At 43.6% G+C, this 25,203-nt stretch overlaps 1 protein-coding gene across 1 annotated transcript in view; it reads right to left on the bottom strand.

The window, feature by feature from the left end:
• Window positions 1-6,699: 6,699 nt before the first annotated feature.
• HAUS6 (HAUS augmin like complex subunit 6) overlaps window positions 6,700-25,203 on the bottom strand; it is a 34,399-nt gene continuing 15,895 nt past the window's right edge. Inside the window, 6 exon segments of the mRNA XM_040419779.1 lie at window positions 6,700-6,915; window positions 18,197-19,171; window positions 20,647-20,779; window positions 22,039-22,218; window positions 23,414-23,477; window positions 24,209-24,302. Of these exon segments, the coding sequence (XP_040275713.1) occupies window positions 6,818-6,915; window positions 18,197-19,171; window positions 20,647-20,779; window positions 22,039-22,218; window positions 23,414-23,477; window positions 24,209-24,302 (1,544 nt within the window). The 3' untranslated portion in view covers window positions 6,700-6,817.

The following is a 25,203-nucleotide window of genomic DNA, read 5'->3' as shown; positions in this document are numbered from 1 at the left end:
ATTAAGATATTTATTTGGAAAAAATCAAAATCCCTCCCTCCAAATTATAGGCTTCGATGACAACTACTCATCTGAAAATCTCAGTCTACAACAGACTAACACAGTTTACTAATAACTGAATTTTTAAGTTTTTTTTTTCCTAAATGACAAATGGAGATTCAAATATGGTCTTTATGCGAAACTGATGACACATACAATACAAACAAAAATAAATGTAGTCCATTTATTTATTTTACACTTTATTGTTTAATAAAAAATATAGCAAACCTGGACACACAGCCAAATAAAAGTGTTAAGTGCCCATCATAACTGTCCTGTCAAACAGCTGTAGTTCCTGCTGAAATGCACAAGGATATTTAAATCTGGTGCTTGCATTACTTTCTTGGCTTTGCGCAAAACAATCCAATTCAAAATCAAAAACTGCCTGCCTTAAAAAAAAAAAAAAAGAGAGACCTAGTGTCAGGCTAATGTTAGAATGCTGCATGCATTTTGGGTTGTTGAGTGTTTGTGCCAAACTGACCCTGCCAGTGCAATAAAACCTAATGCTTTAGATGCAAACTAGATGGCGTTACACTGTTCTGCAAACTGAACATTTCCATTTGGACAACTGAAATAATGCTCACTTCAAAGAGGTTGTTCCACAACAAACACTTATCCCCTTACAAGACTGGGGACATGGGTCTGACCACTGGAACCTGTGTTCCGCCACTTGAATAGAGCATCAGTCATGCATCACACTGCTACTTTATTTAAGCCTATGGGTCAGCCAGAGATGGCCAGATCCAAGTGCTTGGCTGTCTGCAGCAGTTCCATAGATGGACACATAAGTATGGCAAATACAGGACCCCAGCTGTTGGACACTCACTGACAAGACACTTATGCCCTATCTTGCATATATACTTACAAAGAATAAGTAAGTATGTGTTATAGGATAACCCCTTTAAAAAGCTATTCCTTTTTAGGCCATGATCACATGTGGCTTTTTTGTAAGTGACAGGAAGCGATGTTCCTCATATTTTTGCAAAATGCATTAAACACAGCATTCTATTGACAGACAGTATCAGCAAGTGAACAATGCTTTCCTGGAAACCTTCAGAAAGCCATAATACAGGTAGCTTTTTTTGCACCATGAATGATGCTTTAAGGGCTCATGCACAAAGCCATTGCTTGGCCATGTCCATACCGCAGCCAGCAATATGGCCACCGGCAGATCACAGACCCATTCAATTTGGATCCGTGTGCAGAATACACACGGATGTTACCTGTGCATTGGGTACTGCAAATTGGTATGGCCAAGCCACGTCTGTGTGAATGAGCCCTAAGGCTCTGTCCTGGGTCTCCTAGTTCTCAATTAATACATTCGGCCTGGGAGCACAGAGTCTCATGGTTTCCAATTCCACCTCTATGCTGATGTTAAAATTTTGGATAGCAGGGAAGTGACATGTCTATCAGCTATACCTTCATTCTTCTCCTCCCACTCTTAAAACTCAACATGGAGAAAACTGAATTTATCACCATGTCACTTAGCAGATAACAGTACCACACTTTCTCCAGTCTTGAAGGTCCGCTGCCTAGGGATAGATAACATTTTATTGTCCCTGTCCTTCAAGCCATACATCCAAACCCTTACCTCCACCTGCTGCTTTCAAGTCAAGAACATCTCTCGTATTTGCTCCTTCCTCACCAGAGTCAACTAAAACACTAGCACATCCCCTCATCTCCCACATGGACTACTGCAACATTCTCTGTTGCCTCCCATCTAGCACTGTTGCTCCCTTTCAATCTATTCCCAACTCTGCTACCTGTTTAATCCACCTTTCCCATGGTTTCTCCTCTGCCAATCCCTTCACTGGATTCCCATTGCCAAGCAAATTCAGTTTAAAATATTAAACTACATATAAGGCCATCCACAACCAGGACCCTGCTTACATCTTTCCTCTGCTTTTCAGATACATGCCCCCCCCCCCCCCCCCCTTATCTACTGTGTCATTTTCCTTTTAATTGTAGATTGTAAGCTCGTGTGGGCAGGGTCCATGACCCCTCTGTACCAGTCTGTTAATACTTTCATGTTTATCATATTTATATTACATATATGTAACCCCTTGATGTATAGCACCATGGAATTAATGGTGCTTTCAAATAACAGACCTCCAGGACCTCATCTGAACTGGAGTTAGTGTCATAAAAACCAATTGTGCACAAACTAGTCCTAATAGAGTTTACAATTTAGGCACAAAAAAAAAGCCTGTATTATGGCTGTCAGAAGTTCAGAACACAAGCACAATTTTTTATATATATATATTCTTTATAGTGTGTTAGAAAGTTAAATTATGTAAATTATGGTGATTTAGTGAAGGTAAGCTTACAGGTGGCTGAATTCTCCTTTCTGGTCCTCAGCTGTGTCAGGTGATCGACAGACCCCCAACTGACAGCCTTTTATATGGACAGGAAGTCAGTTTCTCTATGCATGCCTAAACTGACATTAAGGCCCCTTTCACACAGGCGTTGCGGGGAAATGTGCAGGTGCGTTGCAGGAACACCCGCAATTTTTCCGCACGAGTGCAAAACTTTGTAATGCGTTTTCCACTTGCGTGAGAGGAAAAAAAAACAAAAAAAAAAAACGCACGTGTTTGGTACCCAAACCCGAACTTCTTCACAGAAGTTCGGGCTTGGGATCGGTGTTCTGTAAATAGGGAAAATAATAGCATTCTGAATACAGCCTGCATAGTAAAACATCGCTGGAGGGGATAAAAAAAAAAAAAAAAATTTAACTCACCTTAGTCCACTTGTGCGCGGCCCGGCATCTCCTTCTGGCTTCATCTGATCTCTGTGCAGCAACAGGACCTTTGGTGAAGTCATTCTGGTCATCACATGATCTTTTTACCATGGTGATGGATCATGTGATGACGTCACCAAAAGGTCCTGTTGCTGCACAGAGATCAGATGAAGCCAGAAGGAGATGCCGGGCCACGAACAAGTGGATTAAGGGGAGTTAAAAAATGTTTTATTTTTATTTTAACCCCTCCAGTCCTATTTTACTATGCATTATGTATTCAGAATGCTATTGTTTTCCCTTAACCATGTTATAAGGGAAAATAATAATGATCGGATCTCCATCCCGATAGTCTCCTAGCAACTGTGCGTGAAAATCGCACCGCATCCGCACTTGCTTGCGATTTTCAAGCAACCCCATTCATTTCTATGGGGCCTGCGTTACGTGAAAAACGCACAAAGAGGAGCATGCTGCGATTTTCACGCAACCCACAAGTAATGCTTGAAAATTACCGCTCATGTGAACAGCCCCATAGAAGTGAATGGGTCGGTATTCAGTGCGGGTGCAATGCGTTCACCTCCCGCATCGCATAGGTGCGGAATACTCGCTCGTGTGAAAGGGGCCTAAGACTCCCATAGGAATGAATAGAAAAGAAAAAAAAAAAAAAAACACACACCACAACAACAACCCACACTGTCTTCCTGTCCACACATAAGGCTACTTTCACACTTGCGGCAGAGTGATCCAAGCACTTCTGTCGCAGGAAATGCCTGCCGGATCCAGCATAATGTATGCAAACTGATGGCATTAGTAAGACTGATCAGGATCCTGATCAGTCTTAAAAAATGCCTGGTCAGAAAAATGCATTGAAATGCCGGATCAGTCTTTCCAGTGTCATCCGGCATTTATTTTTTTCGGTCTGCGCGAAGGATGGATCCGGCGCTAATACATTCTTATGGGAAAAAGTGCCAGATCCGGCATTCAGGCAAGTCTTCAGTTTTTTTTCGCCGGAGATTAAACCGTAGCATGCTGCGATTTTCTCTTTTGCCTGATCAGTCAAAATGACTGAACTGAAGACATCCTGAACAGATTACTCTCCATTCAGAATGCATGGGGATATACCTGATCAGTTCTTTTCCGGCATTGAGTCCTTTTGACGGAACTCAGTGCCAGAAAGGAAAACAGCTGGTGTGAGAGTACCCTCAGGCTGGGTTCACACCTGAGCGTTTTACAGCGCGTTCCTACGCGCTGTAAAACGCTCAACAGGCAAAAACCAATGTTTCCCAATGGGAATGGTTCTCACCTGAGCGTTTTACAGTGCATACCATCGCGCTGTAAAATGCCTGATGCCCCAAGAAGTACAGGAGCTTCTTTGGGGCGTCTTGTCGCGCGTTCCCGTACATAGACTTCTGGGAACGCGCGACCATGGGCGTTCCCTTGTTCCGGAGCCGCATCTAAAAGCGCATACAATCGCGCATACAGAGCGCTCTATCCTGTACGCAGCGTAAGATGCTATGTCTCCTGGAGAGTCAGAGTGCTGGCCACATGCCACAGCAGAGGACCTGAAGGGAGAGGCTAACAGCCACTGGAAAGATTACACTTAATACAATTTATATATTTTTCATGAACCTAAATAAATCGAGTGCTACTTAAACTTCCATATAGTAACTAGGAAGTTAGAGTGCAATTTTATAAATTTTTTAACGCAGACAGCTTACCAATTGATTAGAGCATACTAAACTCTTATTTTATATTTCCTCTTTTATCTTTACATAAAGGTATACAAGTCATGTGTTATATAGTGCCAGATCTGTACAGAGATTGCTTCCTGTTATAAAAAAAATATTTTAAAAAGGGGTTATCCCATGTTTAATGTAAAAATGAATTTGAGATGCGAGATCTCTTCATAACAGGGATGCCCAAACCACTGCAAACAACTCCCAGCATGCCTGGACAGCAAAAAGTTTTGCAACAGGTTGAGCATCCCTGCTTTCTGAACAAACTCAGAACCAGCCCTGTACCTCCCATGGATCCCAAGATCTCCCCATTCATTTCTCTGCTAGATTTATATCAAGTTAGCAGATTAGGCTACATTCACACGTCCGTGGTGTGTTGCGGACCCGCAAATTGCGGGTCCGCAACACACCAGACCGTCACCCCCATAGAAATGACTATTCTTGTCCGCAAGCTGCGGACAAGAATAGGACATGCTCTATCTTTTTGCGGAGCTGCGTACCCAAAATCGGGGGCGCGCTCCGCAATTGCGGCTGCAGACAGCACACTGTGTGCTGTCCGCATCCATTCCGTCCCCATAGAGAATGAATGGGTCCGCACTTTCCGCAAAATTGCGGAAAGGATGCGGACCCATTTTGCGGACGTGTGAATGGAGCCTTAGGGTATGTGTCCTTTCTGCTGAAGCTCTCTCCCTCTATTACAGCTCAGTAGGCAGGATAGAATTAAGCATGTGCGTCCGCTTCAGAGATGTGGAGAGAGAAATAAGAAATAAAGCTGCTACACAGACATTTTATTCAATAGCTCACTAGCTATAGTAATTTTTTAATTAAATGCAGCTACAAAAGTATTTAGAGCCAGGTGTTTGAAAACTGCAGACTATTTTTGTGGGACAACTCCTTTAATTAAAGTGGTGCTGTGTGGGTGTGTTTTTTTTTAATTTTTTTTATAAGAACTGCTTACCCTTCTTCTAACCTGTAGAACAATGGTTAATACTTATCGATCCCTTGCTCTGCCAATGCTGCTGTGGGCTCTTCCTGCTGAGACCTAACCGAATATGTGCCAGTTTTTTTTTTTTATTCATCTGCATAAATGGTAAATGCAGCTGAACAAGAAATGCGCACACATCTGGTCAAGATTTAGGTGGAAGCAGAGTGAGGGATAGGCAAGTATTAACCAAATTGTTTTTCTTCCACACACACACACCTTTAACTTATACTTCAGGTATTTTTCCAAATGGGAAAGATCATGAATATCATAAGTATTCAACAATATATCCAAAGAAGGATAAGGGACCAAGTCACTGCATTACGGAAGCTGAACTAGGACATGATCCACCAGTGTCAGCAGTGCAGCTAAACTCCTATAGATGGAGTCCGGCCTATAAAATTAGAAATAGCATGTCCCACACAACTTAATGGTTGACTTCAATTCAGCACATGCAGTTTTTAGAAGAAAAATAAATGCGTTGGGCTTAAACTAACGTTTAGTTTGAAAAGATGTTACCCTAGGAAAAAGCCATTAGTTTGTCAGAAATACGTAGGGTTGAGCAATTAGGACATTTATAATTTTACATATATAAAATACGTTAAGTGCAAATAAATTGTGATGGCGTGAATAGCCCAAAAAGTGCTTCTGAATCCAACTTCATGGTTCGGTTACCAAACAAAAACAGAGCTGTAATGATAATCACAGGATAAGGCTACTTTCACACTTGCGCTTGATCGGATCCGTTCTGAACGGATCCGATCATATTAATGCAGACGGAGGCTCCGTTCAGTACGGATCCGTCTGCATTAATAACTTAGAAAAATTTCTAAGTGCGAAAGTAGCCTGAGCGGATCCGTTCAGACTTTCAATGTAAAGTCAATGGGGGACGGATCCGCTTGAAGATTGAGCCATATGGTGTCATCCTCAAGCGGATCCGTTGCCAATGACTTACATTGTAAGTCTGGACGGATCCGCACGGCCAGGCGGACACCCGAACGCTGCAAGCAGCGTTCAGCTGTCCGCCTGGCCGTGCGGAGGCGAGCGGAGCGGAGGCTGAACGCCGCCAGACTGATGCAGTCTGAGCGGATCCGCATCCATTCAGACTGCATCAGGGCTGGACGGAAGCGTTCTGCTCCGCTCGTGAGCCCCTTCAAACGGAGCTCACGAGCGGACAGCAGAACGCTAGTGTGAAAGTAGCCTAACATAGAAAACAAGTCACTTGTTAAGTGTTCTACAGTAAGTTGGCCTTCTGTTATAACACCTGGCTGATGTGCGACACTGCTCCGACTGTTACATTTATTGTCCATTCCACTTATGATGCTGCTACAGTTTTATTAGTTGCCCCACACCTTCTTCTGTACATTTCTGAAGGTCTATTGCTGGCTTTGTGAAGTCAAAGGTCTCACTCAAAGCTTCAACTCCTAAATGACAAGCAGAGGGAAAAAATTACTACATTACAAAAGCAGGTGCAAAAGAAACAAAGCAAAGTGCAATTATATCTTAGTTTAGAATGGAAATCACTAAAGACACCACTGGTGGACAATAAACCCCTTTGTTATAAAAGGGTCTTTTGTTTTCAGTTTTTTTTAAGGTGTGGTGGCAGGGGTTGCTCTAGCCTTAACCACCTGTTTTGCCTGTGGGAAAAGTACTTAACTGAAGTGGAAGGGGGGGGCTGCTTTGATACAAGACCAAAATGAGAGCATTAGCCCAAGATAAGCAGGAGATATCACTGTTAGAAATTGAGTTGGGAATCATCGCAGTAAAACCTGCTTTTACCTTCAGCTGCATTCACTGATCCCAAATTCTAAGAGAGCATTCACACGACCATGTTTTTCTTCCGTGTCAGTTACGCAATTTTTGCGGACAATGCACAGACCCATTCATTTCTACGGGTCCTCAAAAATTGCGGAATGCCTTTCATTGTCATCCGTGTGCTGTCCGTTCCTTTTATTTTAGAACATGTCCTATACTTGGCCGCAAATTGCGGTCCGTTGCCCCATAGAAAGTTATTGGGTCCGTAAAAACGGATAGCACAAGGAAATGCATCTGTATGTCATCCGTTTTTTGTGGACCCCTGGACTGAAAACATTCTAGGAAACCCCATTTCAGTTTTTCGCCGATCGTAAAAAACGGATGACACACCATGTCCATACTATACGGACTTACGGAACGATAACTGAAAACATACAGAACACACGGATCCGTGATTTGCGGACCGCAAAACCAACAAGGTTGTGTGAATGCTCCCTAAAAGTGAGATCTTCGCATGTAGTGAAGATAATGCTGGCATTCTTGTATTCCTTGAAAGCCAGGTCTAGTATTATTTGGAATGCCAGCTTTCAAACAATACAAAGCCTATCTCTCTGCTACCAAACCTGACATATGCAGTCTGGTGGAGAGCAGTTGCAGAGCCAATAGCCTGCAGGAGGAAAGGAAAAAATAAATAAAATAAATAATAATTATAACTTTAACCACCTCAGCCCCCATAGCTTAAACACCCTGAAAGACCAGGCCACTTTTTACACTTCTGACCTACACTACTTTCACAGTTTATTGCTCGGTCATGCAACTTACCACCCAAATGAATTTTACCTCCTTTTCTTCTCACTAATAGAGCTTTCATTTGGTGGTATTTCATTGAACATAGAACATAGAATGTGTCGGCAGATAAGAACCATTTGGCCCATCTAGTCTGCCCAATATACTGAATACTATGGATAGCCCCCGGCCCTATCTTATATGAAGGATGGCCTTATGCCTATCCCATGCATGCTTAAACCCCTTCACTGTATTTGCAGCTACCACTTCTGCAGGAAGGCTATTCCATGCATCCACTACTCTCTCAGTAAAGTAATACTTCCTTATATTACTTTTAAACCTTTGCCCCTCTAATTTAAAACTGTGTCCTCTTGTGGTAGTTTTTCTTCTTTTAAATATGCTCTCTTCCTTTACCGAGTTGATTCCCTTTATGTATTTAAAAGTTTCTATCATATCCCCTCTGTCTCTTCTTTCTTCCAAGCTATACATATTAAGGTCCTTTAACCTTTCCTGGTAAGTTTTATCCTGCAATCCATGTACTAGTTTAGTAGCTCTTCTCTGAACTCTCTCTAGAGTATCTATATCCTTCTGGAGATATGGCCTCCAGTACTGCGCACAATACTCCAAGTGAGGTCTCACCAGTGTTCTGTACAGCGGCATAAGCACTTCACTCTTTCTACTGCTTATACCTCTCCCTATACATCCAAGCATTCTGCTGGCATTTCGTGCTGCTCTATTACATTGTCTTCCCACCTTTAAGTCTTCTGAAATAATTACTCCTAAATCCCTTTCCTCAGATACTGAGGTCAGGACTGTGTCAAATATTCTATATTCCGCCCTTGGGTTTTTACGCCCCAGGTGCATTATCTTGCACTTATCCACATTAAATTTCAGTTTCCAGAGTTCTGACCATTCTTCTAGTTTTCCTAAATCCTTTTCCATTTGGCGTTTCCCTCCAGGAACATCAACCCTGTTACATATCTTTGTGTCATCAGCAAAAAGACAAACCTTACCAGCGAGGCCTTTTGCAATATCACTTATGAAGATATTAAACAAAATCGGTCCCAGTACAGATCCCTGTGGAACCCCACTGGTAACATTACCTTGTTTTGAATGTTCTCCATTGACTACAACCCTCTGTTGTCTGTCACTCAGCCACTGCCTAATCCACTCAACAATATGGGAGTCCATGCTCAATGACTGCAGTTTATTGATAAGTCTATGTGGGACAGTGTCAAAAGCCTTACTAAAATCTAGATATGCGATGTCTACTGCACCTCCACCGTCTATTATTTTATTCACCCAGTCAAAAAAATCTATAAGATTTGTTTGACATGATCTCCCTGAAGTAAACCCATGTTGTTTTTCATCTTGCAATCCATGGGATTTTAGATGTTCCACAATCCTATCCTTTAATAGGGTTTCCATTAATTTGCCTACTATTGATGTCAGACTCACTGGTCTATAGTTGCTCGATTCCTCCCTACTACCATTCTTGTGAATGGGCACGACATTTGCCAATTTCCAATCTTCCGGGACGACTCCTGTTACTAATGATTGGTTAAATAAATCTGTTAACGGTTTTGCCAGCTCACCACTAAGCTCTTTTAATAATTTTGGGTGTATCTCATCAGGCCCCTGTGACTTATCTGTCTTCACCTTAGACAGCAAACTTAGAACATCTTCCTCTGTAAAGATACATGCATCAAACGATTTAATAGTCATTCTTTCTAGTGGAGGTCCTTCTCCTTTTTCTTTTGTAAAAACTGAACAGAAGTATTCATTAAGGCAGTCGGCTAGCCCTTTATTCTCTTCTACATACCTTCCGTCCTTTGTTTTTAATTTAGTTATTCCTTGTTTTAATTTCCTTTTTTCATTTATATATCTGAAGAATGTCTTATCCCCTTTTTTCATAGACTGAGCTAGTTTTTCTTCTGCCTGCGCTTTAGAAGTTCTTATAACTTGCTTGGCCTCTCTCTGCCTAATCTTGTAGATTTCCTTATCTTCATTGCTCTGGGTTTTTTTATAATTACAAAATGCTAGCTTTTTATTTTTAATGATTTGGGCCACTTCTGCTGAGTACCACATTGGTCTCCTCCTTTTTTTGCTTTTACTGACGAGTCTAATGCAATTTTCTGTTGCCTTCAATAATGCACCTTTTAAGTAGTCCCATTTCTCCTGGACTCCATGTAATCCGTTCCAGTCTGATAAGGACTCATTTATGACTAATTTCATTTTTGAAAAGTCTGTTTTTCTAAAATCTAAAACTTTTGTTTTTGTGTGGTGGGACTCTTTCACAGTTCTTATATTAAACCACACTGACTGGTGATCACTAGATCCCAAGGTTTCGCCTACAATGACATCATATACCGAATCCCCGTTTGTGAATACCAAATCCAAAATGGCCTCCCTCCGGGTTGGCTCCTCAACCACTTGTTGTAGAGATAACCCCAGTAGGGAATTTAGAATATCTGTACTCCTGGTAGAACTTGCTATTTTGGTTTTCCAGTTTATATCTGGAAGATTGAAATCTCCCATAATGATAACTTCTCCTTTCATTGTCATTTTAGCTATTTCTTCAACTAGTAGATCTAGTTCTTTAACTTGACCAGGTGGTCTATATATCACACCTACACGAGTTACTGCATGGTTAGCAAACTGCAACGTAACCCAAACTGACTCTATGTTGGCCTCACCAACTTGTATTAGGTTAGATTTAATGCTATCTTTCACATACAGGGCCACTCCTCCTCCTTTCTTGCCTTCTCTGTCTCTTCTGTATAAAGAGTACCCTGGTATGGTTATGTCCCAGTCATTTCTTTCATTAAACCATGTCTCCGTAACAGCCACTAAATCTACATTCTCAGATGCCATTATTGACCCAAGTTCATTGATTTTTTTACCTAAACTGCGAGCATTTGTAGACAGGACTCTGAGCTTATCATTTCTTAACCTCAGTGCTTCTGGCCTGTTCTGGCATTGTTTCGGGGGGCAATTGGACTCTTATTTTCACTGTTTTGCCCCCCCCTTCCTAGTTTCAATACTCTTTCGCAAATTCTTGGAGTTGTTCACCAAGTACTCTGAATGGAGCCTTACAGGGGGGTGATCAATGACAGGGGGGTGATCAGGGAGTCTATATGGGGTGATCACCCCCCTGTAAGGCTCCATTCAGATGTCCGTATGTGTTTTGCGGATCCGATCCATGTATCCGTGGATCCGTAAAAATCATACGGACATCTGAATGCAGCCTGACAGGGGGGGGGGGGGGTGATCAATGACAGGGGGGGGTGATCAGGGAGTCTATATGGGGTGATCACCCCCCCCGGAAGGCTCCAGGGAGACGCCTGTATGTGTTTTGCGGATCCGATCCATCTATCAGTGGATCCGTAAAAATCATGCGGACGTCTGAATGGAGCTTTACAGGGGGGTGATCAGGGAGTCTATATGGGGTGATCAGGGGTGATCAAGGGTGAATAAGGGGTTAATAAGTGACATGGGGGGGTGTAGTGTAGTGGTGCAACATATTACTGAGATACCTGTGTCCTCTGGTGGTCGAGCCAAACAAAGGGGACCACCAGAGGACCAGGTAGCAGGTATATTAGACGCAGTTATCAAAACAGCGTCTAATATACCTGTTAGGGGTTTAAAAAAAAAACAAAAAAAAAAAAAAAAAAACACATTTCCAGCCTGCCAGCGAACGATCGCCGCTGGCAGGCTGGAGATCCACTCTCTTACCTTCCGTGCCTGTGCGCGCGTTCACAGGAAATCTCAGCTCGCGCGAGATGACGCATATATGCGTGACTCTGCGCAGGGCTGCCGCCTCCGGAACGCGAATCTGCGTTAGGCTACTTTCACACTTGCGGCAGAGAGATCCGGCAAGCAGTTCTGTCGCCGGAACTGCCTGCCGAATCAGGCAAAATGTATGCTAACTGATGGCATTAGTAAGACGGATCAGGCATTTTTAAGACTGATCAGGATCCTGATCAGTCGAAAAAATGCATTGAAATGCCGGATCCGCCTTTCCGGTGTCATCCGGCAAAAACGGATCCGGCATTTATTTTTTCACCTTTTTTTCAGTCTGCGCATGCGCATACCGGAAGGACGGATCTGGCATTCCGGTATTCTGAATGCTGGATCCGGCACTAATACATTCCTATGGGAAAAAATGCCTGATCCGGCATTCAGGCAAGTCTTCAGTTTTTTTGGCCGGAGATAAAACCGTAGCATGCTACGGTTTTCTCTTTTGCCTGATCAGTCAAAACGACTGAACTGAAGACATCCTGATGCAAACTGAACGGATTACTCTCCATTCAGAATGCATGGGGACATACCTGATCAGTTCTTTTCCTGTATAGAGCCCCTGTGAAGGAACTCTATGCCGGAAAAGAACAACGCAAGTGTGAAAGTAGCCTTATTAGGCGGTCCAAAGGCAGTTAAAAAGCTTTTACTTAGGGCTCTTTCACACTTGCGTTATTGTCTTCCGGCATAGAGTTCCGTCGTCGGGGCTCTATGCCGGAAGAATCCTGATCAGGATTATCCTAATGCATTCTGAATGGAGAGAAATCCATTCAGGATGCCTTCAGTTCCGGAACGTTTGTTGGCCGGAGAAAATACTGCAGCATGCTGCGCTTTTTGCTCCGGCCAAAAATCCGGAACACTTGCCGCAAGGCCGGATCCGGAATTAATGCCCATTGGAAGGCATTGATCCGGATCCGGCCTTAAGCTAAACGTCGTTTCGGCGGATTGCCGGAGCCAACATTTAGCTTTTTCAGAGTGGTTACCATGGCTGCCGGGACGCTAAAGTCCTGGCAGCCATGGTAAAGTGTAGCAGGGAGCGGGGGAGCAGCATACTTACCGTCCGTGCGACTCCCCGGGCGCTCCAGAGTGACGTCAGGGCGCCCCAAGCGCATGGATCACGTCATCCATGCGCATGGGGCGCTCTGACGTCATTCTGGAGCGCCCCAAGAGCCGCACGGACTGTAAGTATACCGCTCCCCGCTCCTACTATGGCAACCAGGACTTTAATAGCGTCCTGGGTGCCATAGTAACACTGAAAGCATTTGGAAGACGGTTCCGTCTTCAAATGCTTTCAGTACACTTGCGTTTTTCCGGATCCGGCGGGCACCTCCGGCAACGGAAGTGCATGCCGTATCCCAACAACGCAAGTGTGAAAGAGGCCTTAAAGCGAACCTTTCACCTCATTTTCACTTTATAAACTAGCAACAGTACCTTATAGATTATCTTGAGTGTGTTGTTATCCATGTTAGTGCCGCTTTCCTGGGCTCTTTATACTTCAAAAAATCGTCTTATAAACTTCACATTCGGTGCTCCAACAGTCATGCAACCAGTCAAGGGGGTAGCCCTTCCATCTCCTCTGGCCGTACCGCCCCTGCCCTAACCCCTCCTCTATGCTCCTTAACTAACAGCCGGCTCAGTCGCCGGGACGGCGCTTCCGAAACCTGCGCATGTGCAGTCCTCCTGATTCGCCGCGCGATCCCGTCTTTCTTGCTGACAAAAGCGCGACCATGTAAGAGAATCGCGCATGCGCCTTACGCGATGCCGGCCTGTCTGCTCTCCCTCCCGCACACGGGAGGGAGAGCAGACAGGCCGGCATCGCGTAAGGCGCATTAGTAGGGCGGCTACTTGCTGGTAGCTGCTGCAGAAATCCGCCCCCTCCTCTTGTTGATTGACAGGGCCAGCCGGGATCTCCTCCTCCGGCCAGCCCTGTCGGCATTTCAAAAATCGCGCGCCTGTGTTGATTCGGCGCAGGCGCTCTGAGATGAGGAGGCTCGTCTCCTCAGAACTCCCTCAGTGCGCCTGCGCCGATGACATCACCGAAATAGAAGACGTCATCGGCGCAGGCGCACTGAGGGAGTTCTGAGGAGACGAGCCTCCTCATCTAGGAGCGCCTGCGCCGAATCAACACAGGCGCGCGATTTTTGAAATGCCGACAGGGCTGGCCGGAGGAGGAGATCCCGGCTGGCCCTGTCAAACAAGAGGAGGGGGCGGATTTCTGCAGCAGCTACCAGCAAGTAGACGCCCTACTTGCTGGTAGAGACCGAATTTGCATATGATAAAACTTAGTTTTTTGAATAAACTGCTGGATCAATGTAAAGTAACACAATTATATTTTCATATATCGCTATATAACTAATTTAACTAGCCCCAAAAAAAAAAAAAAAATCACTTTAGTGGGGTGACAGAAGCCCTTTAACCCTTGCTTTGTAACTGGAAAAAAAATATTAAAAAAGGAAAATCTGCCAAAAAAGTGAAATTTTTAAATTGTATCTATTTTCCATTAAATCTTGTGCAACACCTAAAGGGTTAACGAAGTTTGTAAAATCAGTTTTGAATACCTTGAGGGGTGTAGTTTATAGAATGGAGTCATTTTTGGGTGGTTTCTATTATGTAAGCCTCGCAAAGTGACTTCAGAGCTGTAGTGGTCCCTAAAAATTGGGTTTTTGTAAATTTCTGAAAAATTTCAAGATTTGCTTCTAAACTTCTAAGCCATGTAACATCCCCAAAAAATAAAATATTCCCAAAATAATTCAAACATGAAGTAGACATATGGGGAATGTAAAGTCATCACAATTTTGGGGGGTATTACTATGTATTACAGAAGTAGAGAAACTGAAACTTTGAAATTTGCAAATTTTTCCAAATTAGGTATTTTTTTATGCAAAAAATAATAATTTTGACTTCATTTTACCAGTGTCATGAAGTACAATATGTGACGAAAAAACAATATCAGAATGGCCTGGATAAGTCAGAGTTTTAAAGTTATCACCACTTAAAGTGACACTGGTCAGATTTGCAAAAAATGGCCTAGTCCTTAAGGTGAAATAAGGCTGTGTCCTTAAGGGGTTAAACAAAATTAGGCAGGTCCATACATTTGGGCACTGTTGTCATTTTATCGATTCCAAAACCTTTAGAACTAATTATTGGAACTCAAATTAGCTTGGTAAGCTCAGTGACCCCTGACCTATATACACAAGTGAATCCAATTCTGAGAAAGTATTTAAGGGGGTCAATTGTAAGTTTCCCTCCTCTTAATTTTCTCTGAAGAGTAGCAACATGGGGGTCTCAAAACAACTCTCAAATGACCTGAAGACAGATTGTTCACCATCATGGTTTAGGTGAAGGATAAACACTGCTCAAAATCCACTAAGGCATTTATGCAGAGGAACAAGTACAACGTTCTGGAATGGCCATCTCAGTCCCCAGACCTGAATATAATTGAAAATCTGTGGTGTGACTTAGGCCTCATGCACACGACAGTATTTTTTCACGGTCCGCAAAACAGGGTTCCGTTGATCAGTGACAGTTTTTTTTCGTCCGTGGGTCTTCCTTGATTTTTGGAGGATCCACGGACATAAAAAAAAAGTCGTTTTGGTGTCCGCCTGGCCGTGCGGAGCCAAACGGATTCGTACTGACTTACAATGCAAGTCAATGGGGACAGATCTGTTTGACGTTGACACAATATGGTGCAATTGCAAACGGATCCGTCCCCCATTGACTTTCAATGTAAAGTCAGGAGTTAATATACCATCGGATTGGAGTTTTCTCCAATCGGATGGTATATTTTAACTTGAAGCGTCCCCATCCCCATGGGAACGCTTCAAGTTAGAATATCCTACGAACTGTGTACATAACTGCCCCCTGCTGCCTGGCAGCACCCGATCTTTTACAGGGGACTGTGATCCGTACAATTAACCCCTCAGGTGCCGCACCTAAAGGGTTAATTGTGCGTATCATAGCCCCCTGTAAGAGATCAGGTGCTGCCAGGCAGGAGGGGGCAGACCCCCTCCCTCCCCAATATTATATTCATTGGTGGCCAGTGCGGCCTCTTCTCCTCTCCCCCCCCAGTTAAAATCACGTTCCGAATCCCCCATCATTGGTGGCCAGTGCGGCCTCACATCTCCCCTCCCCCTAGTTAAAATCACGTTCCCCCATCATTGGTGGCAGTGCAGAGTTCCGATCGGAGTCCCAGTAATCGCTGGGGCTCCAATCGGTAACCATGGCAACCAGGACGCACTGGCCACCAATGAATATAATATTGGGGAGGGAGGGGGTCTGCCCCTCCTGCCTGGCAGCACCTGATCTCTTACAGGGGGCTATGATACGCACAATTAACCCTTTAGGTGCAGCACCTGAGGGGTGAATTGTGCAGATCACAGCCCGCTGTAAAAGATCGGGTGCCGCCAGGCAGCAGTCATGTACACAGTTCTCAGTATATTCTAACTTGAAGCATCCCCATCACTATGGGAACGCCTCTGTGTTAGAATATACTGTCGGATATGAGTTTTCACAAAGTGAAAACTCATGTGAAAAAGCTTTTATGCAGACGGATCTGCGATCCGTCTGTGAAAGTTGCCAAAGGCCACAGACACTGATGCCAATCTTGTGTGCATCCGTGTTTTTTCACGGACCCATTGACTTGAATGGGTCCGTGAACCGTTGTCAGTCTTAAAAATAGGACATGTCCTATTTTTTGATGGACAGGAAACAGATCACTGCCGCGGATGAACAACGGTGCATTTTCCGAGTTTAACGGACCCATTGAAAGTCAACGGGTCCGCAGAAAATCACGGAAAACGGAACGGCCACGGATGCACACAACGTGTGCATGATGAGGCCTTAAAAGAGAGCTGTCCATGCTCGGAAGCCATCAAACCTGAATGAACTAAAGAGGTTTTGTAAAGAGGAATGAGAGCCATAGTTTTATTTTTTGGGCGACAGTCTTCTGTAGGAGCTTTTTTCGGTATGAGATGACAGTTTGATTGGTACTATTTCAGGGTGAACATGACTTATCGCTTGTATTACACTTTGTGATGTAAGGTGACAAAAAAAGGCTTTGACAGTTTTTATTTTATCTTTGTTACGGTGTTCACCTGGGGGGTTAGCTTATGTGGTATTTTTATAGAGCAGGTTGTTACGGAAAAGAATCTTATTTTCCCTATTTTTATTTTTTTTGGAACTTGAAACTAATAAAAAAAAAAAATAATTCATTTTTTATATTTGTCCCACTGTGGGACTTCACTTTTTTAGGGTTTGATCCCCAATTCAGTACAGTACTGAATTGAACTGTCTTACACAGTGGATGACAGTTGCCTAGGAGACCCAGCTCTCAGGCTGGAACTCCTGGGCTTCCGTAGCTGGCAGGCTCCGATGCCTGTGTAAAGGCATCGGGGCTGCCATGGCAACCATCGGCTCCAAGAGGTCAGCGCGAGGGGCCGATTGAGTCAGATGGCGCCCACTCCCTCTGTAAAAAGCCTGCACGTGCTGCGGTTAGCGGGGACTGCGGCATGTGAAAGGGTTAATCCGCCGGCATCACTGCATTCAGCAATGCCGGCGGATTCAGCAGGGGCCCAGCTATCAGTAACAGCCGGGGCCGTGCTGCGGATCGGGCAGGTGCAACTCTGGCACCACATTCCCCCACGTACATGATTTTGCAGGAAGGGGTTAAAATATTTTTTTTTAAAAATTCCAATACGGCGACTGGCGTAACTGAAAAAAGGTTAATAAAATGTGAACAAAAAGTCACTCCAAAATGGTATCAAAAACTACAAATTGTCCCACACAACTCAGTAGATACAAAAAAGTTATGGGGTCAGAATATGGTAAAAAAAACTATACATATGTGGTATCATTGTAATCGTACTGAACCAGAGAATGAAGGGAAGAAGTCAGTTTTGCCACAAACTGAACGCAGTGGAAACAAAACTCGTAAAACTGTAGAAATTGAGCGTGTTCTCTCCCCCCCCCCCCCCCCCTCCAATTCCACACCATTTGGAATTCCTTCCCACTTCATTGAATGCCATATTAAATGGTGGCAATAGAAAGTACAACTTGTCACGCAACAAATAAGCACTCATACAGCTATGTGAATGGAAAAAATAATAAAGTTATGGCTCAAGGAAGATAGGGAAGAAAAATGAAAACTCAAAAACAAAAAACCTCTGGTATCCTAAGGGTTAATGTCAACTGTGCCAATGCTGCAGAAAAGGGTCTGAAAAGATCCTATGTGACAGTAAGAAAATAATTTTCCCCCCCTAATTTTTAGTACATTTGCTGCACCTCCTCCAGGCAGCCATTAAAACTCCTTTAACATGAAAGTTAAACTAGTACATTAATAACGCTAAAGAAAGTGTAAAGTAAACTCACCGTGCGAATCAAACACATCTGACATGTCTTCGGTGCACCTTACAAAGTCTTCGGTGGGAGAAAAAGAGATTAGCTGTGGAAGCGAGAGCTTTCTACCTTTTGGTGAAGGGGTCATTAAACACTCTGAATCTAAGGACAAAACTTTGTCTAAAGGACTAAACACCTTCCCAGAGTCTGTTGGCAAGCTAGATTCTGATTTCGGTTTCCCAACCCTTGTTAAAGAAGTCTGTCCTTGAGCATTCTCACCCTCTGTTAAAGAGGTGTAAAAAGTTCTTTTAAGAGCTTCATAACGAACGCGTATAGAGTCCAGATCCATTTTACGCTCTGTACTCTTCCAGCTGTAGTCCGTATTGTGCAGAAGTTGCTCACCTCTGGCCACATTCTTGTTTGCTTCTGGAGTCTCTAGGCTAGTTGTACTGTTAAGACTTAAGTTACAGGCTCCTTCTGGAAGGGTTTCATGCAGTATACCAAACTGGATCACCTCGTGACTGTCTGAACGATTGCTATAATCTACCACGTTTGAAGAATTCCAGGACAGGGTGGTGTGAGCAGAAGCATTATCGTGGCAAAGAGACGACAGAAGCATTGTGTTGCCCATTATGTCACCAGATGACTGGTTTTCCAATATATAGGTCTGGTTCTTTTCTACAAATGGAGAAACAATGCTTGAGTTCTCACATTCCTTTAAGAGGTTAACCTTTTCTGGCTGCAGTGAAGTTCTCCGACTCAGAAGTGCCGCCTCCTGGAGCGATGAAGGATCCAAAGTGCTTGTGGGAGCTCGTGCATCTGGAGAATCATTCTGCTCAGACGAGTGAGAGGTAGACAAGAAGCAAGCCATGCTTAGGTCTATCTGACTGCAGTGTCCAGGTTCTGGTTCAGCCAGGGAATCCATACCTGGAACTTCCAATGGATTAGACACACCAGAAAATTCTTCAGTTTGGATAGCTTTTCTCCAACATGTACGGATATCTGAAACTGAAAAAACGGTTAAAACATAAGAATAATTTCACACGAGCAAGTTTTACTAACGAACAGCATCCCGACCCATTTGTTTCTATATGTGTGACATAAGCATTCTTTCACTGATCAAAATTTGGAGCATATTCTGGATTGCCCAGTTCCACACAGCTCTTGACCCATAGAAATGAATGGGGCTGTGTGAGATACAGAAGGGAAAAAAAATAAAAATGTTTCAGCTTGCAAAACCATCAGTTATTCACTGAACAGATCCCAACATTCCATATCGCTCATGGCAGGGTCAGGCGCGGTCACATAAAACGGGAGTGGCAGTTAGAGACAGCTGAGCCTCTGTGTAATGGCAACTCCCCATTCATGCTACAGGCTCATTTGCATATATTCAGTAATGCGGGAACATATGACCATAGGACCAACATAAATGCCTTCAGCTGCCAAGTGCACATCAACGGATCAGCCAGCCTACATAGATTTCAGTGCTTGGCCATGAACGGTCTGACCAGTTTTGTACTCGTTAGTACTAGTATTACACTGGGTATCAAAGTCTTAATACTTTTATGCCCAGTTCAATACAGAGATGGTCTGTTTTCCGCACTACCTGCATAAGCCATGTTCTCATCAGCGGCTGCATGTGGCAACGTAGTCAGAGTAGAGCACAGCAGCAAAGGCGGCTGCAGGAAGGACAGAGCTTTCCCCATGTACGCAGCACCACTTCTCTTTCTTGCTGAAGGGAGTCATCACCTGGTGCGACCTTGTATAATGTGAGCACGCCTGGTGTATTTGCATGGAAATACCCACAATGCCACCTGTGTGACCTGACCCTTCTCACTGGCTGCTACTGATGTGCGCAGCAAACTGAGAAAGTGGACTGTCCAGCAGATAATCATCCCGACTGCCCACAGGAGCAGCAGCTCCATCCTTCTCCTGCCCTGGGGTCACTGGCATCATAAGCTGGCTCTTCTCCTCTAAGGGCAGCAGACCTGTTCCTTGTCTCACCACCCTACAGCAGTAGAAGCAGAGACAGATTGACTCCATCAAGGCATTTCATAGAAAGTAGATGCATAGGTAGCGCCATGTATAGTGTAAACCTGTGTATATGTAGCACCGATCGAGGAGGCTGCAGGGGTGTGAAGGACTTTATATTTTTGTAGGCTAGCACTGCACATACGTCATTTGGTGACCTGCAGTGCAAAGAATCCTGGATTATTCCATCGAGAGTCTACATTCGCTTTACTACCATTCCCATCCACCTTAGAGTCATACTGCTTTAGCTTTAACTCTTGCCTACACTGTCCTAGACAAAGTGATCCAAACTGCTCCAGTCCAGGCCAGTGAATGTAATTAGTTGCAGGTCTGCCATGTGAGGAAAGGAAGTTGAGGGCGCACCAAAAAGAATTAAGACCCAAAATCCCAAGACATCGGAATTAATGCTGCAGTGTCTTGCATATTACTTGTTTTCATAGTAATGAACTTACTCAAATTTTCTGGGGTCCTAGGAATTTCCTTTCTAGAAAAGAAAGGATCTGAAGATAGCATGCCAATTAAATCATCAAGCTCCATTCCTCGGCTCACAGACTTTGGTGATTCGTTAACTATGTAATCCGCAACCTAGATAAAAAGGGAAATGTGAGGGAGGTCACTAAGGTACCGCAATTACTATAAAAATGGAAAGGCAGATTTACACACAAAAAAAAAAAAAAACACACAACCCACCCACAATCGTCAGAGACTAATTGATTACAAACTCAACTTAAAAAAATGCTGCATGTGTGCCTTAAAAAAGGGTTCTGTACTGTAAACCTACAAGCCACAAATATGATTTAAATAACTACCGTATTTTTCACCCTATAAGATGCACTTTTTCCCCCAAAAAAAGTGTGTGGGGAGGGGAGTGAATGGCAGTGCGCCTTATGAGGCGAATGCCAACTCTGCTAACACTGATACACCGACGGCCACTATACATCGCCGGCTGCGCTGTGCAGCATCAGTGTCATCCACAGATCAGCAGTGATTAACACACATTTTTACCAGCCAGAAAAAAAAGGAACAAATCTCACATTTTATACACCCTATAACATCATAAGAACACACACAGATTGACAATAACACTGTCAGATAAAGATTTACTCAAGACCAAAAGCATGAGAAGACAGCGATACTTAAAGTGTACCTAAAACATACAACACTAGTTATTAAAACAGATGGCAAATGTGCTGAAAATTTTCTTGAAATAGGTTCTTTAAGTTTAGAATCCGTACTCCTATACACCGCTGTCTACTGGAGTACAGATTCTCCTACAGCTGCACGGAGCGCTGGAACTCCATAACATATTGCTGCTCCTGCCTGTACCAGCCCCACTCTCCTAAAGCCTAGCGCAGATGGACCATGTTGGGCTTTAACAGGGCAGAACCAACAAAGTCCCTTACCTATAGGGAGGACACAATTTCATGAATTGTTATCCAATTCAAATTAGAGGCTTCTTCCACTGAAATCAAAGTGACTGTTAGGTCCATTCACACATCCGTAGTGGATTGCGGCTCTGCAATACACCCGGCAGGCACCCCCCATAGAACTGCCTATTCTTGTCCACAAGCGAGGACAAGAATAGGACAGGTTTTATTTTTTCCCAGAGCCGCAGACTGGAAGTTCGGGGCCTCGCTCTGGAAATGCGGATGCAGACAGCACACTGTCAATTCCTGCCCCTTAGAGAATGAATGGGTCCACACTCGTTCCAGATAATTGTGGAACGGGTGCGGACTCATTCTACAGACATGATTCTGTATGACTTTCTACTGAAGCAAGCACTGCCACTGAATCTGACAACTATGCTAGGACATGCAACTTTAAGAAAATAAGTTTTTTTAAACCTGTTGCGCAAGCTGTAAACGTGCTGTACTCCTAGCATCCTGTTTACATGGTGTTGGGGTATGATGCAGTAAGCTGCTTGAAGGAGGAGTTCTCCAGCTGGTGTCAGACCACCTCTTCACTGAAGAGTTAGATCTTTGTATAAAACCCTCTTTTCCATTAGAGGTAGGCGTTCGAAATTCCTGTCGAAATACAATTCGTACATACTATTGTTATGTATACATCATAGCGTCAGTACATTTAAAGAGAACCTCTCACCACAAAATCCAATACAGGCAGTATGTTTTACAGCAGGAGGAGCTGAGCAGATTGATACATAGTTTTGTGCGGAAAGATTTGGTAAAGCTCATAATTTATACCTCTGCTTTTTCAGAATTTAAGTCAGCTCCTAAGTACAGCCATCAGTGACTGATATCTATGTATATACACACACAGAAAATGCCATCACTGGTAACACCTCCCCGTGTACAGTCATCAGTGACCGACATCTATCCATGTATACAGACATAGGCCTAGTTCACACGAACGTGTACGATCCGTGGCCGTATTGCGGGCCGCAATACACTGCCACAGTTCAGTGTGCATTCCGCACACTACGGAGTGCTTCGTGGGGTTGCGTCCCGTACTTCCGTTCCGCAAAAAGATAGAACATGTCCTATCTTTTTGCGGAACGAGCGGACCCATTAAAGTGAATGGGTCCGTGATCCAATGCGGCTGACCTACGGCCAGCGATCGTGCATTGTGGCCCGCTGCACGGGCCACACACGTTCGTGTGAACTCAGCCATACACAGAGAATGCCATCACTGGTAACACCTCCCTGTGTACAACTATCAGTGACTGACATGTAAACACTTACACAGAATGCCACCACTGATAACACCTCCGAAGTGAACAACGAAGTCTGAAAAAACTGATTTACCATAACTGTATAAATTACAAGTGTTACTGAATCTATCCAATCTGCTCAGCTTCTCCTGCTCTATAACATGCTGTCAGCAGACTGCACTGCATTTTGTGGCGACAGGACTTCAAGTACACTGACCAATGTCACAAAAGTTCTCAGTGAACGTGATGCATTTACCAGACTGTCCCAAGTGCAAAATCAGCACTGATCATGAAATCTAAGGGGTTAAGCAGCAAGAACTGAGGTTGAAGTTGTTTCATTTGTAACATCCACAGTGGATTATGAGGTAATCAGTCACTTCCCTGTCAAACACTTCTGATTCCCTTTAATTGCCAGTTAAATGATAAATACCAGTCTTCAGATTCTGTATTTATACTTATTTACTTTACTCACTGGGTGAATTAGAAGTACATATGCAGTATAGAACACAAGAAATCTGATCAGTGTTAAATGACAAAGAAAAACTACTAACCTTTTCATTTAGAGACATTCTACGCATACTGGGAGACATTTTGTTCTTAAAGAGTAGAGATTTCCTTAAGGAGAGGAAAAATAGTTATTCAAACACATTACAACATTTCTCAATAAACATAGTACAGCCATGAAGCTGGAAGGAGCTGTCTCGCTTCGACAAATGCCATTTAACATGTACAATAAGTTCATATGAAGGCACTTAATGTATTACGATTATCCACAGTAACCCTTTTCATCCCATTATACACTGCTCATTTCCAGGGGTTACAACCACCCTACAATCCAGCAGCAGTGGCCGGATAGCCTCTCTGGTGGCCAGGAACTAGAAGTGCGCATAGGCAATGTAAAACTGGAAACAAGCAGTGTATAATGCGATGGAAAAATGAATCAAACCAGAAAAGGAAGCAATATGCACAATCACAGTACATTAGTAACTGCCTTTTATTAACTTTCCCTACATGATAAATGCAATTTTGAAGGGAGACAACTCCTTTCAAATCAGTGGGGCCTGTTCAAAAGTTAAATGGGATCTAAAAGGAACACGAAGGTCTCCGATGACATTCATGTTGGCAAACTTCTGGAACAGCAGGACATCAGTTGCATCACAACATGGAACTCTGGAGTGCTTTACATACATAGTAAAATTGTGTACGTACTGCCTACGCTCCCAAGAGAAGCTGCAATATTACATGCACTATGGTTTAAATCAAAATCTGCATCTAAAACTATAGCTTTCGTTCCAGTAAACTTGAAAGGGCAATTAGAAATTGAAGGAGACTTCAGGAATACATACCTTCCAGCAGGTGTGAATAAAGCAATATCCATGAAACTCAAGAAGGAATCACTGGGTTCCTTGCTCTTAACACTAGAATCAGTATTTGATAATTCTGATAAAAACAGTATACAAAAAATGCATTAGTAGGTCCTGCAACCAGAATTCATTCACAAAAAAAAATTTTAAAAAAATATTCCATATATAAACATGACTGAAACATTGATGCAACTGCTTCTGCAAAATCTTGTCCATGCTGCACCCTGTGTGGTTAAGGATACTTTCACACTAGCGTTAGTGTGATCCGGCAGGCAGGCAGTTCCATCGTCGGAGCTGCCTGCCGGATCCGCTGATCAGTGTGACAACTGACAGCATTTGTAGACAGATCCAGGTGCGGATCAGTCTACATATGCATTGCAAGAACAGATCCATCTCTTCGCTTGTCAAGGATCAGTGTTTCAGTTGTTTTGCAATGCCGGATCTGGCACCAATGCAAGGCAAAGGGAAATAATGCCAGATCCGGCGACTGATCAGGCATTTTGGACAGACATAATACCGCAGCATGCTGCGGTATTATGTCCAGCCAAAAAGCCTGACAGTGACTGAACGGAAGGCATACTGATGCAAACTGAACAGATTTCTATCCATTCAAAATGCATGGGGATAAGCCTGACCAGTTATTTTCCGGCATAGAGCCCTTTTGACGGAACTCTATGCTGGAAAAGAAAAAACCGCTAGTGTGAAAGTACCCCAAGTTCTCTGACAAATAGCAATGCCTTCCTGATCATGAAGTTTGTGAACATTCACCCAAAAAAAAAAAAAAGCGCAAGTATGCAGCAGGGAAAATAGTGATATGTACCCATTGCTCTAAAGAATCTTAAAGAGGTTTTAACCTTGAGGCCCCCCCTCCCCCACACAGTCAATGGCTGCATCAGCTCAGGTGACCCCCATCAAACTGGATGATGGCAAGCAGAATCCTGCATAGCTGCTCCCAGCACATTTCTCTCCAAAGGATC

This window comes from Bufo bufo, chromosome 2, assembly GCF_905171765.1.
Source record: "Bufo bufo chromosome 2, aBufBuf1.1, whole genome shotgun sequence".
Lineage (NCBI taxonomy): Eukaryota > Metazoa > Chordata > Amphibia > Anura > Bufonidae > Bufo > Bufo bufo.
The sequence above is the reverse complement of the archived record's forward strand: the minus strand, read 5'-3'. Positions and strand labels throughout refer to the sequence as shown.